Source organism: Coregonus clupeaformis, unplaced genomic scaffold (genome assembly GCF_020615455.1).
Source record: "Coregonus clupeaformis isolate EN_2021a unplaced genomic scaffold, ASM2061545v1 scaf0107, whole genome shotgun sequence".
NCBI classification, from domain to species: Eukaryota; Metazoa; Chordata; class Actinopteri; order Salmoniformes; family Salmonidae; genus Coregonus; species Coregonus clupeaformis.
Window position 1 is genome coordinate 618,627 of NW_025533562.1, and position 16,783 is coordinate 635,409.

Below are 16,783 nucleotides of genomic sequence, written 5' to 3' on the forward strand. Positions count from 1 at the left end.
CTCAGTTGACGGAGAGGAAGGAAACCGCTCAGGGATTTCACCATGAGGCCAATGGTGACTTAACAGTTAGAGTTTAATGGCTGTGATAGGAGAAACTGAGGATGGTTCAACATTATAGTTACTTCACAATACTAACCTAAATGACAGAGTGAAAAGAAGAAAGCCTGTACAGAATACAAATATTCAGAAAAATGCATCCTGTTTGCAATAAGGCACTAAACTAAAACGGCAAAAAATTCAGGCAAAGAAATTAACTTTGTTCTGTATACAAATCGTTAGGTTTGGGGCAAATCCAACATACCACACTTCATATTTTTAAGCAGGGTGGTGGCTGCATCTTGTTGTGGGTATGCTTGTCATCTGCAAAGACTAGGTAGTTTTTGGGGATAAAAATAAACAGAATAGAGCTAAACACAGGCAAAATCCTAGAGGAAACCCTGGTTGAGTCTGCTTTCCAACAGATGCAGGGAGTCAAATTCACCTTTCAGCAGGACAATAACCTAAAATACCAGTCCAAATATACACTGGAGTTGCTTACCAAGACAGCATTGAATGTTCCTGAGTGGCCTAGTTACAGTTTTGACTTAAATCGGATTGAAACTCTATGGCAAGAATTGATAATGGCTGTCTAGCAATGATCAACCAACTTGACAGTGCTTGAAGAATTTTTAAAAGAAAAATGTGCAAATATTGTACAACCCAGGTGTGCAAAGCTCTTAGAGACTTACCCAGAAAGACAGCTGTAATCGCTGCCAAAGGTGATTCTAACATGTATTGACTCAAGGGTGTGAATACTTATGTAAATTACATATCTGTATTTCATTTTCAATACATTGTCAAACATTTCTAAAAACATGTTTTCACTTTGTCATTATGGGGTATTGTGTGTACATGAGTGAGGGGGGAAAAAAACTAATTTAATCAATTTTGAATTCAGGCTGTAACACAACAAAATGTGGAATAAGTCAAGGGGTATGAATACTTTCTGAAGGCACTGTATACCCACAGCAAGATTGTTTGTGATAACCTGATAGTAAGATAATGGAAAATAGTCAAATACACAACCAATGTTTTTATATACTTGTGTGTGTATATAAGCTCGCCTCTTGCCATGATGTAGAAAAAGCTTTACATTTCCAACTGCCACAGTTACAAACCCTTACAAATTGATTTTGCTCAGAAAATCCCACGTCTACAAAAAAACACTGTTTAGAAGTCTCCATTACAAATGTTGCACGGTGTATACATTCCTGCAGTGAAAAGGAAACAGCATGACCATGTGTATATCATCCATACATAGGTTGAAAACCTTTCAGCATGATATGGTCCTTCACAGACAGGTCCAAAAGACCAAAAGCTTGAAGTGTAATTCTCGACATTGACATCCAAAAGACCAGAAGTGTGAAACTTTTATGTTCTTCATTCGGCTTTCTGAAGTAACTTCTTGTTCTTCAACTTCTTCAAGTCAGAGTAGTTTTCAGCAAGTAGGGTGGAACGTGAGCTGATATAATTTAAGCCAAGCTCCTCTGCCGTGGCTTGATCCTCAGATACAGCTAAGAAGAAGAAAATACAATTTAAAAGATCATATAACTATGGTAAGCAGGGGGCTGAGATTCTCATTTAGATGGTCTCAATTTAGATTTAGCATTATTACATAATATTCTTAAGTGACAGGATTTCCCCCACTAGTTAAAGAAATCTATTCATCCTTGCCAGATGAGGGATCTCCGTATGTGAAATGGCAGATATGTTTTTGTCAAGGGGGTTACGCAAGGAGCTGGTAGGTCTTTACAAGGCATGCGTGACTAAGAAATGTTAGGTCTTCACCAGTCTTCTAATCAGATAAGTAGACCCCCAAGGGTAATTTCCCCCCCTCAGAAATTGATTGCAAGTTGCGGTTTTATACTTTTCACTGAACATATTCTTTGACCTCCAGCACCGGTGGCAGTATTCACAACATCTCAGAGTAGGACTTTTGACATTTCATTTTCCATAATGAATAAGATTACCAGTAAACTTTTTTTAAAGTGCCCAGGCGTTTATTTGCTTTAAACGCAGAGCTCACCCTGTTATAATTTGAGTTTCTAGCTCTACAAGTTGATAAAAACAGCTACTGTCATTAAGTTCCCAGACAGTCCCGTTTGCTAATTAAAACACTTACATTTAGAACGCACTGCAAATGTTAGGCTACAAAGTGGCGAAGTGGATCGTGGTAAAATTAGTTTGAAGTTGGATATATACAGTGAGGGAAAAAAGTATTTGATCCCCTGCTGATTTTGTACGTTTGCCCACTGTCAAAGACATGATCAGTCTATAATTTTAATGGTAGGTTTATTTGAACAGTGAGAGACAGAATAGCAACAAAATAATCCAGAAATACGCATGTCAAAAATGTTATGAATTGATTTGCATTTTAATGAGGGAAATAAGTATTTGACCCCTCTGCAAAACATTACTTAGTACTTGGTGGCAAAACCCTTGTTGGCAATCAGAGGTCAGACGTTTCTTGTAGTTGGCCACCAGGTTTGCACACATCTCAGGAGGGATTTTGTTCCACTCCTCTTTGCAGATCTTCTCCCAGTCATGAAGGTTTCGAGGCTGACGTTTGGCAACTCGAACCTTCAGCTCCCTCCACAGATTTTCTATGTGATTAAGGTCTGGAGACAGGCTAGGCCACTCCAAGACCTTAATGTGCTTCTTCTTGAGCCACTCCTTTGTTGCCTTGGCCGTGTGTTTTGGGTCATTGTCATGCTGGAATACCCATCCACGACCCATTTTCAATGCCCTGGCTGAGGGAAGGAGGTTCTCACCCAAGATTTGATGGTACATGGCCCCGTCCATCGTCCCTTTGATGCGGTGAAGTTGTCCTGTCCCCTTAGCAGAAAAACACCCCCAAAGCATAATGTTTCCACCTCCACGTTTGACGGTGGGGATGGTGTTCTTGGGGTCATAGGCAGCATTCCTCCTCCTCCAAACACGGCGAGTTGAGTTGATGCCAAAGAGCTCGATTTTGGTCTCATCTGACCACAACACTTTCACCCAGTTCTCCTCTGAATCATTCAGATGTTCATTGGCAAACTTCAGATGGCCCTGTATATGTGCTTTCTTGAGCAGGGGAACCTTGCGGGCGCTGCAGGATTTCAGTCCTTCACGGCGTAGTGTGTTACCAATTGTTTTCTTGGTGACTATGGTCCCAGCTGCCTTGAGATCATTGACAAGATCCTCCCGTGTAGTTCTGGGCTGATTCCTCACCGTTCTCATGATCATTGCAACTCCACGAGGTGAGATCTTGCATGGAGCCCCAGGCCGAGGGAGATTGACAGTTCTTTTGTGTTTCTTCTATTTGCGAATAATCGCACCAACTGTTGTCACCTTCTCACCAAGCTGCTTGGTGATGGTATTGTAGCCCATTCCAGCCTTGTGTAGGTCTACAATCTTGTCCCTGACATCCTTGGAGAGCTCTTTGGTCTTGGCCATGGTAGAGAGTTTGGAATCTGATTGATTGATTGCTTCTGTGGACAGGTGTCTTTTATACAGGTAACAAGCTGAGATTAGGAGCACTCCCTTTAAGAGTGTGCTCCTAATCTCAGCTTGTTACCTGTATAAAAGACACCTGGGAGCCAGAAATCTTTCTGATTGAGAGGGGGTCAAATACTTATTTCCCTCATTAAAATGAAAATCAATTAATACTTTTTTTTGTTTGTTATTCTGTCTCTCACTGTTCAAATAAACCTACCATTAAAATTATAGACTGATAATTTCTTTGTCAGTGGGCAAACGTACAAAATCAGCAGGGGATCAAATACTTTTTTTTTCCCTCACTGTATCTCTAACTAGCCCCATAGAGCCGAATGTCTGTCTAATATCCAACCTCTAACTGTACCCCGGTGGTCAGTTTTCTTCGCTGGCTACACAGACAGAATTGCATTTTGGCAGGTAGGGATCAATCATCCAGCGCGAGGTAGAGAGAGAGGCTTGAAAAACAATTAATCAACTTTGGTAGAGATGCTGTGGAATTCCACTGGAGCAGTGCGACAAAATGTGTGCATGCATAACCTACTGGTAATTACTATTTTTTGACCCTGCATTTAATAGAGACTGCCATTTACTTTGCGATGCCCGGCCATTAGAAGAGACCAGCGTTTGTTGGAGGCTCGGCATTTAATGGAAGTTTTACAGTATATGGACAGATCCTAGATCAGCATTCCTCCTCTTAGACGTTTTGTGGAAATGCCCCCTGGTCAAAACCACCGGATATGTATATGTCCACTTTTCCTATACTAAACCACTGCTCTGAATACAATATGGAGTTGCAGCCCACAGAAACACACTACTGACTACTGCTGAATTCCAAATTGACCCCTCTTCACCCTGCTTATGAGTTTTGCCACATTTCTTACACCTATCCAATCATTTCAGATCTACAGGAGTGCCTAGGGCTTAGGAACTAGGGGTGGAGAATACAGTGCATTCGGAAAGTATTCCGTCATACGGAAAGTATTCAGACCCCTTGACTTTATCCACATTTTGTTATGTTACAGCATTATTCTATAATATAATAATATGCCATTTAGCAGACGCTTTTATCCAAAGCGACTTACAGTCATGCGTGCATACATTTTTGTGTATGGGTGGTCCCGGGGATCAAACCCACTACCTTGGCATTGCAAGCGCCGTGCTCTACCAGCTGAGCTACAGAGGACCATTCTAAAATTGATTAAATAGTTTTTTCCCCTCATCAATCTACACACAATGCCCCGTAATGACAAAGCAAAAACAGGTTTTTAGAAATGTTTGCAAATGTATAAATAATAAAAAAAAGAAATATCACATTTACATAAGTATTCAGACCCTTTACTCAGTACTTTGTTGAAGCACCTTTCGCAGTGATTACAGCCTCAAGTCTTCTTGGGTATGATGCTACAAACTTGGCAACCTGTATTTGGGGAGTTTCTCCCATTCTTCTCTGCAGATCCTCTCAAGCTCTGTCAAGTTGGATGGGGAGCGTCGCTGCACAGATATTTTCAGGTTTCTCCAGAGATGTTCGATCGGGTTCAAGTCCGGGCTCTGGCTGGGCCACTCAAGGACATTCAGAGACTTGTCCCAAAGCCACTCCTGCGTTGTCTTGGCTGTGTGCTTAGGGTCGTTGTCCTGTTGGAAGGTGAACCTTCGCCCCAGTCTGACTTCCTGAGCAGGTTTTCATCAAGGATCTCTCTGTACTTTGCTCCGTTCATCTTTCCCTCGATCCTGACTAGTCTCCCCAGTCCCTCTGGAGCTGTCAGAGTGACCATCGTGTTCTTGGTCACCTCCCTGACCAAGGCCCTTCTCCCCCGATTGCTCAGTTTGGCTGGGCGGCCAGCTCTAGGAAGAGTCTTGGTGGTTCCAAACTTCTTCCATTTAAGAATGATGGAGGCCACTGTGTTCTTGGGGACCTTCAATGCTGCAGAAATGTTTGATACCCTTCCCCAGATCTGTGCCTCGACACAATCCTGTCAATTCCTTCGACCTCATGGCTTGGTTTTTGCTCTAACATGCACTGTCAACTGTGGAACCTGATATAGACAGATGTGTGCCTTTCCAAATCATCCAATTAATTGAATTTACCACAGGTGGACTCCAATCAAGTTGTAAAAACATCTCAAGGATGATCAATGGAAACAGGATGCACCTGAGCTAAATGTAGTTTTTTATACATTTGTAAAAATTTCTAAAAACCTGTTTTCGTTTTGTGATTATGAGGTATTGTGTGTAGATTGATGTGGATTTTTAAAAGTAATAAATTTTAGTATAAGGCTGTAACGTAACAAAATTTGGAAAAAGTCAAGGGGTCTGAATACTTTCCGAATGCACTGTATGTGTGGCCAGGCTAGTGTTCCTCCCCTCTCTCCTGCTCACCCCTAGCAGGTTCCTTGGAATGTAGCCCTCTCGGTCTCCGCAGCGGGCCCACCACCATTCTATCTCGTCCTCGCGCCGCAGCACCGTCATGCAGTCGCCTTCCTGGAAGGCCAGCTCGTCATCGTCCTCGGCCTCGTAGTCCCACAGGGCGTACACCACCCCACGGTTCATGATGCCCATCTTCTCCTGTACACCTGCATCGACACAAAGTCCCACCCACCTCGTCAGGAACAAGCCGTTAAGATTCAATTTCCGCTAAAATGTTATGGAGGACCGAACGTTAGTTGGAGTAGGTGAGAGTAGCTGAATTCTGTAAACAAGCGGAGGGGTCGAGTCGGTTGCAAAAGGGAAAAAGAGTAACAGGCACACTGAGTGTTTTATTGTTTTGAGCAAATAATGTTTGCGCTTTGTCTCCAGTCAGCGAACACTAGCGGTCTCACCGTAGAGGAACTGGGAGCACTGGGCGTAGCCCTCCTCCATCTCCTCGCACTTGTCGGCCGCTGTCTGCATGTCACTGTAGGTGGTGGCGAACACAGCAGCCCCGGACTCCACCAGGAACTTACACACCTGCACGTTATTACAGGAGGCCGCACAGTGCAGGGGAGTCCTGGGAGAGAGACAGACACGGAGAGGTAGAGTGAGGTAGGGACGGACGGAAGGGAGGGAGGGAGGGAGGTAGAGGAAGAGAGGAGGGAAGAGAGGGAACAAGGTGGGAGAGTTGGAGGAGATGAGAGCAAGAGGATGGGTGAGGGAGAGTAGGGGAGGGAAGGAGGGGAGAGATAAAAATAACTCTTCAGTAATAGTGGGCGACTGGATAACATCAGCCACATGAACACATTGAGACAGTCTTGGATGTGACGTGCTACTGGTTGCTGGGGGTGACAAGAGCTTTTATAACAGCTACTGTAAAGTGATTTTGGCTACTGTAAAGTGACAACAACCACTATAAATATACTGTAAAGGGACAACAGCCACTATAAATATACTGTAAAGGGACAACAGCCACTATAAATATACTGTAAAGGGACAACAGCCACTATAAATATACTGTAAAGGGACAACAGCAAATGTAATGTGACACTGGCTACTGTAAAGTGACAATAGCTCACCAGCCATCACTGTCGGCAGCGTTGGCGTTCACGCCAAACTGCACCAGGAACTTGACGATCTCGGTGTGGCCGGCGCAGACGGCATTGTGCAGGGCTGTGATGCCCTCGTCATTGGGCAGGCTGGGGTCATCCACCTATAAGGCACAAAGTTAATAGGCTTCAAAACATTTCCTAGACAAGGTCAGTTATCTGTCTTTACCCCTTACGGTTGATGTTAGGATTTGGGGAGGGATTAGCTGATCTTAGATCTGTGCCCAAGGGAAACATGGTTGAGGTTAGGATTTGGGGAGGGTTTACCTGATCTTAGATCTGTGCCTAAGGGCAACATGGTTGAGGTTAGGATTTGGGTAGGTTTTAGCAGATCCTATAACTGTGTCTAAGGGCAACTTCTAAGCTAAGCGTTTTGACGGACGTAGACCAGCGTTTGTAGTTGCTTAAGAGTACTACTTAAGTATTACTTGCAGCGGCATTGCAAAGCCTTTGCTTATGGGACGGTTGTGTGGAAGAGTCGTCTGAGGTTATCCAGTCTGTAGTATTAACATTGAAACAGCGGATATTAGCTGGATATTAGCTTTTTTTAGCAGACGCTCTTATCCAGAGCGACTTACAGTTAGTGCATACATTATTATTATATTTTTTTTTTTTCATACTGGCCCCCCCGTGGGAATCGAACCCACAACCCTGGCGTTGCAAACGCCATGCTCTACCAACTGAGCTACATCCCTGCCGGCCATTCCCTCCCCTACCCTGGACGACGCTGGGCCAATTGTGCGCCGCCCCATGGGTCTCCCGGTCGCGGCCGGCTACGACAGAGCCTGGATTCGAACCAGGATCTCTAGTGGCACAGCTAGCACTGCGATGCAGTGCCTTAGACCACTGCGCCACTCGGGGACATGTACAATTCACATCACGGAGTTCGAATCCGGCCAACAGCCCTTCGACTCCCCACCCCCCTTATCTTCCCAACACTATCTCTTCAATTAAAAGGAGTGGGACTGCCCCACACATAAACAAAATCAAATAAACTCACATCATAGATGACCCTCTGCACCAGGTCATACTCGCCCTCCAGAGATGAGTCCAACAGCAGGGCCAGGGGGTTGAACTTGACCCGCATGCCGTGGTCGATGCGGTCCGAGCCGACCTTGCGCAGGTTGGTCCTCTTGCCCTGCAGGAGGGGAGTAGGAGGAGAGGAGTGAGGAGTGTAGATGTTTCACAATTACAATATAATGCAGTGACATCTGCTAGCTATGGTCATCGAAATTGCTAAAAGGTTTTAAAATTAATTACAATAAATGCAACAGTTGGACAATGGATGAAGATCCTCCAAACTTTTAGAATTGGTATTATCCATGAGATATTGACTGAATTAGCACATGCAACATTTTACTGGCTCGGACAAATAATGAATGGAGTTCAGGGTCTTTGGTGGAAATTCAGGTATTCAATTTGTAATTTTTTTAATGCATTCAATATATACAATAACAAAATGTATCAGGTATTTTTTTTTGTGTGTTAAAAAATAAAATGATATGTGCCTCATTTGCACTGGGTGTATTTTCGGTAACATCGATAGCAACATGTTTTCACACTAAACATATTTCATTAAACTGTTGACAGCCCCTCTCTCTGAACGCTCGAGAAAGGAATGAAGAAGCGAGAGTAGAGTAGGAGATGGAAACGCACGGTGGTGATATATTCTGTAGCTAAAGTTAATGTGTCAGCCTATTAATTATAAAAATATGAAAAATGCCCTATTACTTGGCTATTCAAAATCAAATTCACTATAATTGTAGGCTAACTCTGTAAGCCACCCTGCCTAATCAATGAACCAACAGCATCACCTAGGCCTATACATTCTCTCCCAGACTCATGGATAGAAAGTTTGGAGCGTAGCATAAGGTAACCAGTCCATCCAGTATGCATAATCATACAGGCCACACTCATTACTAGAATTTGTTTAATTTTGGAGTATAGGCTAGACTAATTGTGTACCAAATACATCTTAAATCTGCCGTGCTTAATATGCGGTAGGCTATGTATTGTATAATGGCACAATCATTAATAAATGCGTATGTTTAATACAAAAATCACCTTAGAAAGCACTGTCCATTTCATTATGTCAGGCCTTGAAACAACATCCACAATGACCATGTTTTTCACTCAGTTTCAACCTGCTGTTGAACTTCTTTCTTCAAATTGATCATCACAGTGAGCTGAGTTTTAAAAGCATGATGCTGTTTTGATGATAAAGTGTTTGATGTGATTTTCGATTTTATTTGCATTGATGTCAGAGTGGTTAGAGGGACAATAGAGCGCTGAGTACCAGGCCATTAGGACCTGATGGTTGTTAGCTTGTTGGGTACTACCAACATACAGTATGTCCAGAGTGCATAAGAGGAGATTACCATGACTCAGTCACATGGAATTTTACTGCGGTCATGACTCATGACTGCCGGTGTGGAGGTAATACGCTCACCGCAACGGCCCTAGGGACAAGTGAATTTTACACCCTTCAAACACAGATGGCTGAAAAAGACAGATCATCAGGTGGGCGGGGCATGCGCGTTGCTACATTTGCCATTATAAATACATAATACTGTATGTCACATTTACATTTTAGTCATTTAGCAGACGCTCTTATCCAGAGCGACTTACAGGAGCAATTAGGGTTAAGTGCCTTGCTCAAGGGCACATCGACAGATCTTTCACCTAGTCGGCTCGGGGATTAGAACCAGCGACCTTTCGGTTACTGGCACAACACTCTTAACCACTAAGCTACCTGCCGCCCCCCCCTCCAAACAATACATCAATCAAAATGGTTTCCCAATACCAAATATTTCACCATCCGTGTAACCCAATATCCATACCAGCACACCTTTTAGTATGGTTGGCTAAAACATGACCTCATACTATGCAGTATGCTAGTATGAGCTATTTGGACATAGAATGTGGGTGTGGCTACATACCGGTGACAGAGTAACCTGTCCTGTGACCTCTGGAGCCTGCATGCTGAGGGTGTCCTCCCCCAGGTCCTGCTCCCCCGCGCTGGGGTATGGAGGGGGCGGGTAGGGTGGGTACTCCTCCATGTAGGCTTCTGGCTGATGGGGGGGCGGGGGGCAGGGCTCCGGCTCCTCTTCCTCCAGCGACGGGGGCAGGGTGTGGCTGGAGGAGGAAGAGGGCTCTGGGATGGGCGAGTGGGGGGGGTGAGGAGGAGGCACCTGTGCGTCTTCCTCAGTCTCAGCGAGGGACGCTGCGGCGGTAAAAACTTGGGACGTACCAGTGCGGTCTGGGGCTCCACCGGCACTGGCGCCCTCCTTCCATGTTCCTCTACCTTCACCCTCGTAGGGGGACGCCACAACAGTCTCCATGGCGGCAAGTGTGGTCTTCTGGTAGAGCAGCTTCTGGATGTTTGGCCCCGCGGGGCCCTCAGGCTCTGTGATGGAGCTGCGCTTCTTGAGGGGCCGCGGGGCATGGTGCAGCCGGCGGCGCAGGGCCTCCAGGTCGGCGTCGCTGGGGTGCCGGTGGGGGTGCGAGATGAAGGGGAGGAGCTTTGTGGGGCTGAGCGGACGAGGGGCCCGCTCTGTCTCCTGGCCCCACTGGCTCTCGGGGGCCGGAGGTGCCAGGCCGGGACCCCCCTGGTCCACCTCGAAATCGCCGGCCCCCAGATAGGTGGAGTCCTGGAGGAGCGACTGCTGCCCCCCACTGCCAGGGATGACTGGCTTTCCATACACTATCAGAGAGAGAGTGAATGGTCAATGCGTGCTAATGGGATCAAGGAAGCTGCTTCATAGCAATAAAACAATCTAGCACACTAACACAATCACCATTACATCTTTTAAAAGAGCGTAAGGCTGTTAGTAGGGAAATTTAAGACATGTATTTTGCTAAACAATAACAGAAAATGCAGAATGATTTGATTGAATTACTCAGTTTAGTAACATAGTAAAGATCCAGGAGTCATAGGAGGTCATAGGCCATACACTACAGTAGCCATGGCTCCTTCTCTTACCTCTGGGCTGCGTGCGTGTCAGTGTGCCCCCGCCTGTCCTGGGCTGTTGGGTGTACATGGAGTAGATGGAGGAGGCCGCCACAGTCTGTGGCTTCTGGAGGACAGGCACTGCTGCTGTGGACTCTGGAGGATCCGAGGTGAAGGGGCGCACCGTAGCCGCTGGAAGAGCCTCCTGCTTTGAGGGCAGAGGCAGGGTGTGGCTGTGGATGGGAATGGGCGGAGGTGCATACAGATGGAGGGAGGCGGCCGGTTTGGCCTTGCCCGGGAAGGTGCCTGTGCTGTAGGGCGGTTTGCCGAAGGTCAGGGGCTTGGTAGGAATAGGAGGTGGCACCTTGCAGAGAGCCTTACCACCAGCCTATTGAGTCAAGAAGACCGTAACATGCATAGTATGATGAAAATTAAATGCATAATAATATCACTGCAACAAATGTCAATTAAAAGAACAGTTATTTTTGACCCCTTTTTCTCCCCAATTGGTAGTTACAGTCTTGTCCCATCGCTGCAACTCCCGTACGGACTCGGGAGAGGCGAAGGTCGAGAGCCATGCGTCCTCCGAAACACGACCCTGCCAAGCCGCACTGCTTCTTGACACACTGCTCGTTTAACCCAGAAGCCAGCCGCACCAATGTGTCAGAGGAAACACTGTACAACTGGCGACAGAAGTCAGCCACAAGGAGTCGCTAGAGCGTGATGGGACAAGGACATCCCGGCCGGCCAAACCCTCCCCTAACCCAGACGACGCTGGGCCAATTGTGCACCGCCTCATGGGTCTCCCGGTCGTGACACACGGGAGGCTAATTAACAGATGGTTTTATCCAATACAACTGACAGTTCACACACACAATACCAGTCAAAAGTTTGGACACACCTACTCATTCCAGGGTTTTTCTTTATTTTTACTATTTTCTAATAGTGAAGACATCAAAACTATGAAATAACACATATGGAATCATGTAGTAACCAAAAAAGTGTTAAACAAATCAAAATATATTTTATATTTGAGATTCTTCAAAGTAGCCACCCTTTGCCTTGATTTCATAGTTTTGATGTCTTCACTATTATTCTACAATGTAGAAAATAGTAAAAAATAAAGAAAAACCCTTGAATGAGTAGGTGTGTCCAAACCTTTGACTGGTACTGTATATCCAGTATTAATATGTGGGCCATGAGGGAATCAAACCTACAAATGGTGTTGCAAGTACCACCCTCCAACCAAAAAACAATACAACCCTGTATATTGAAAATACATTGAAGCTGCTTCATAGACTAATCTGGCATTTTTGGAAAATGCAAAACAATGGAAATTAGAATAATATGTATTCTCTGTGGGTCTGTGATCATTTATAGGAAGAAAATTAATTGGGTAGGGAAGAACATAGGAAGGGAGCGAGCATCTTTTAAGTATATGAATGGTTCCTAAAATGCTTCTGAAAATCAGTGCAGTACCTGGGTATCCCTTAAGAGGTCCTCGCTGCTCTGATTGTTCCGTGAGGGGACAGGAGGTGGGGCGTCAAACATAGAAATGTGACGCCCATTTTGGTCCTTGAGGGTCTCGGCATCTCCTGCAACCACAGAGGAAACCACATCAGAACATTATCTGAACCATATGACATTTACATTATCAAAACCATATGACATCCATATCATAATCAGAACATTATCCAAACCATATGACATCCACATTAGAACGTTAACCGAACATTATCAAGATGGTCAGAACCATATACACATCACAATCACTGTAACCTGGAGCAAGTCTTTATTTTTAATATATTCCCAGCATCAATTTAATAAAACACTATGCTACATCTCAGGGGATGACCTGAAATTAATTAAATAATATGGCCTTAGCAAGAATTCCCTTCATTAATTCAAAATTGCCCATTCTTTTCTATTAGGATTTGTTAATTCATGCAGTACATTTTCAATTAACTTCCTGAATTGAAAATGGAACTGACCCCAACCCTGGTTCCTAGCCAAGTCGAAGGGAGATGGTTACCTGAGCCCTGTGAGGAGAGGCTGGACATGCGAGGCAGAGTAGAGGACATGCCATGATGACTGCCACTGGACTCTGCACTGGAGCTGGACCAGTCGGACAGCTTGGACGTCTTGGATGACTGGAAACCTGTCAGAGAGAAGAGAAGTGTTAACACATGGAAATAGCACTTGAATTGCAAAGGCAAATAGATGTACACAATCTACTACTACACAGTTACACACATGCACACTAACACACGGCCAACGCATTCACTTGCACAAATACAAGCGCACACACGCAATCGCAATTGAACACACACACACACAAAGTAAAATCATCCATAACGAAACAACGTTTTTACCTGAGTAAGGTTTAAGCGGTCTAGGAGGGGCCTTCATGGAGGAGTCTGGCATGGGTAAGGTGGTGGTGCCGTCGGGGTAGGCAGGCTTAATAATCAGCTCCTGTCGGCTCGGCACCGGCGGCCCTGGGGCCGCAGTGGAGGACAGGATGTAAGGGCCCACGGCCGCCACCCTGGAGGGGCCACACGGCTGCAGGGCCTGGCTCTCTGTGTGGACCTGGAGAGAACGTTTGGGTTACACTTTATCTAAAGTTAGCAGGTATGATGCTTTATTAGTTGTTATTAGCATGTATGAGCCTTTATAATATCTTATTATGAGCCGAATAATATGTTATGTCACCCTATGTAGGGCAGGGATGGGCAACTGGCGGCCCACGTTTCTTTAGGCCCGCGGATCAATTTCCATAAAATAATAAAAAATAATGTTTTGCTATTAGGAACTCAGTCAGGGTCTCAACTTACCGTTGAGAGTTACATTTTTTTTTTTTTTTAATCTCCGCTGCCAAGAAGGGGGCTGCTAAAATGTTTTACTTGCATGGGGGGGGGCAACAACATTTCGCTTAGTGCCCCCAAAAGTATGGATGTGGGTACTTGATGTATGGATGTGAGCCTTGAGCCACTGCAGACCCTCATGATAAGTTCAGATTTTCTGTGGCCCCCACCCCCATCAAAGTTGCCCATCCCTGATGTTGGGCATTGTAATGTAAAAGATTACTCCTGCACATATCACATTGATCTCATGGACTGTCAGTCCTTGCATCCATAGCTCCGTCTATGAATTGGAGTGGTGATACATTTCCCTGGCCCCATTCCTCAGCTTAGTTCCAATAAATGTGGGGCTGATGTGGTCTGATGAACACTGCCCTAAGGTAACAATAAAGCTTTTGAACCTCTACTTGACTCACAGGCAGGTTCTCCTTCTGCTGTAGCGCTGCCTTCTTCTTCCAAAGGCGTTCGCGGAGCTCGGCCACTCGCTTGTCCATGGTGGCCACTTCCAGGTTGCGCTTGCTGAGGCTCTCGCGCTTCTGCTGCAGCTTGGCACTCTGGTCCTGGTTCAGCTTATTCCTCAGCTTAATCGGGGGGAGAAGGGAGAGAGAGCTAGAGTCAGCTTTATGTTTGTATAGAGCTTTTCCCACTACTGAGCCGAACTAAGCCGAGCCAAACCAAGCTCTACTGAGTTGGCCTGGTTACATATCCACCATAGTTGTTACATATCCACCATAGTTGCTGGAACCGTGCTGAAAAGGACAGTGTGAAAAGAAAACGTCAGAGCCAGCAGTTTTGTTCTGGGGTATACACTATATATACAAATAGTATGTGGACACCCCTTCAAATTAGTGGATTTGGCTATTTCAGCCACACCCGTTGCTGACAGGTGTATAAAAACGAGCACACAGCCATGCAATCTCCATAGACAAACATTGGCAGTAGAATGGCCTTACGGAAGAGCTCAGTGACTTTCAACATGGCACCATCATAGGATGCCACCTTTCCAACAAGTCAGTTCGTCAAATGTATGCCCTGCTAGAGCTTCCCTGGTCAATTGTAAGTACTGTTATTGCGAAGTGGAAACATCTAGGAGCAACAACGGCTCAGCTGCGAAGTGGTAGGCCACACAAGCTCACAGAACGGGACCCCCGAGTGCTAAAATGCGTAGCGCATAAAAATCATCTGTCCTCGGTTGCAACACTCACTACCAAGTTCTAAACTGCCTCTAGAAGCAACGTCAGCACAATAACTGTTCGTCGGGAGCTTCATGAAATGGGTTTCCATGGCCGAGCAGCCGCACACAAGCCTAAGATCACCATGCGCAATGCCAAGCATCGGCTGGAGTGGTGTAAAGCTTGCCGTCATTGGACTCTGGAGCAGTGGAAACGCGTTCTCTGGAGTGATGAATCACGCTTCACCATCTGGCAGTCTGATGGACGAATCTGGGTTTGACAGATGCCAGGAGAACGCTACCTGCCCGAATGCATAGTGCCAACTGTAAAGTTTGGTGGGGGAGGAATAATGGTCTGGGGTTTTTTTTTCATGGTTTGGGCTAGGCCTCTTAGTTCCAGTGAAGGGAAATCTTAACGCTACAGCATACAATGACATTCTAGACAATTCTGTGTTTCCAACTTTGTGGCAACAGTTTGGGGAAGGCCCTTTCCTGTTTCCGAATGACAATGCCCCCGTGCACAAAGCGAGGTCCATACATAAATGGTTTGTCAAGATCGTTGTGGAAGAACTTGATTGGCCTACACAGAGCCCTGACCTCAACCCCATCCAACACCTTTGGGATGAATTGGAACGCCGACTGCAAGCCAGGCCTAATGGCCCAATATCAGTGCCTGACCTCACTAATGCTCTTGTGGCTGAATGGGAGCAAGTCCCCGTAGCAATGTTCCAACATCTAGTGGAAAGCCTTCCCAGAAGAGTGGAGGCTGTTATAGCAGCAAAGGGGGACCAACTCCATATTAATGTCCATGATTTTGGAATGAGATGTTCGACGAGCAGGTGTCCACATACTTTTTGTCATGTAGTGCGTGTTTGTCGTCCCACTGTGTTGATGATGTTATTTGTCAGAGTCTACCTGTAAATGCCGCAAAAGGAAACTTCTGTGGAAGCAGACAAATCGGATCTTCTCTTACCTGCAGCTCCGTGTAAAGACGCTCCAGCTCGCCGGCGGAGCTCGGGCCGTCATTCGAGGGCTCCATCTTGACGCTTTTCAGGGTCTCCAGCTGCCTGCTCAGCTCCTCCACTCTGGAGACGGCCACCAGGAGCTCCCGCTGCTTACTCTGAAACATCCCGTTCATCTGCTCTATCTCATCCACTACACGGCCACGCAAATCAACACACACACACAGACAGACAGACACAGTCAAACAGACACGCACAGTAGTCAAATTTGAAAAGTAACATTTAGAGAATGCTAATGGTGTGTTAAATCGAATTTTCCGTTAACGTCAAGATTTGATCTTAAACCTAAACATGTTCTGTGAACGTCTGGTATGGCAGATCAAAAAATAATAATAATCGAGAAATGTTTCAGCTAATATTCCCCCAAATTGCACCTTCAGGTTCAAATGTATTATTATAATTTTTTTTCCCAAATTTCGTGGTATCCAATTGATAGTTACAGTCTTGTTGAGAGCCATGCGTCCTCCGAAACACGGCCCTGCCAAGCCGCACTGCTTCTTGACACACTGCTCGCTTAACCCAGAAGCCAGCCGCACCAATGTGTCGGAGGAAACACCGTCCAACTGACGACCGAAGTCAGCTTGCAGGTGTGCGGCCCAACACAAGGAGTCGCTAAAACCCTCCCCTAACCCGGACGACGCTGGGCCAATTGTGCGCCGCCTCATGGGTCTCCCGGTCACGGGGTCATGGGATCAAACCCCAGGCTGTAGTGGCACCTCAGCACTGCGATGCAGTGCCTTACTGCTGCG

The 16,783-nt window shown here is 45.8% G+C and overlaps 1 protein-coding gene across 3 annotated transcripts in view; it reads right to left on the bottom strand.

Annotated features, from left to right (window-relative positions):
* Nucleotides 1-938: 938 nt before the first annotated feature.
* LOC123483401 (apoptosis-stimulating of p53 protein 2-like) overlaps nucleotides 939-16,783 on the bottom strand; it is a 58,153-nt gene continuing 42,308 nt past the window's right edge. For all 3 annotated transcript variants that reach the window (XM_045213384.1, XM_045213382.1, XM_045213383.1), the window contains exons 7-18: nucleotides 15,986-16,167; nucleotides 14,258-14,422; nucleotides 13,356-13,569; nucleotides 13,016-13,141; nucleotides 12,463-12,578; nucleotides 11,017-11,371; nucleotides 9,974-10,737; nucleotides 8,035-8,172; nucleotides 7,005-7,138; nucleotides 6,336-6,502; nucleotides 5,896-6,089; nucleotides 939-1,553 (exon numbers count right to left, since the gene is read on the bottom strand). In XM_045213384.1, the coding sequence (XP_045069319.1) occupies nucleotides 1,512-1,553; nucleotides 5,896-6,089; nucleotides 6,336-6,502; nucleotides 7,005-7,138; nucleotides 8,035-8,172; nucleotides 9,974-10,737; nucleotides 11,017-11,371; nucleotides 12,463-12,578; nucleotides 13,016-13,141; nucleotides 13,356-13,569; nucleotides 14,258-14,422; nucleotides 15,986-16,167 (2,597 nt within the window). In that variant the 3' untranslated portion in view covers nucleotides 939-1,511. The remainder of the gene's footprint in view (nucleotides 1,554-5,895; nucleotides 6,090-6,335; nucleotides 6,503-7,004; nucleotides 7,139-8,034; nucleotides 8,173-9,973; nucleotides 10,738-11,016; nucleotides 11,372-12,462; nucleotides 12,579-13,015; nucleotides 13,142-13,355; nucleotides 13,570-14,257; nucleotides 14,423-15,985; nucleotides 16,168-16,783) is intronic.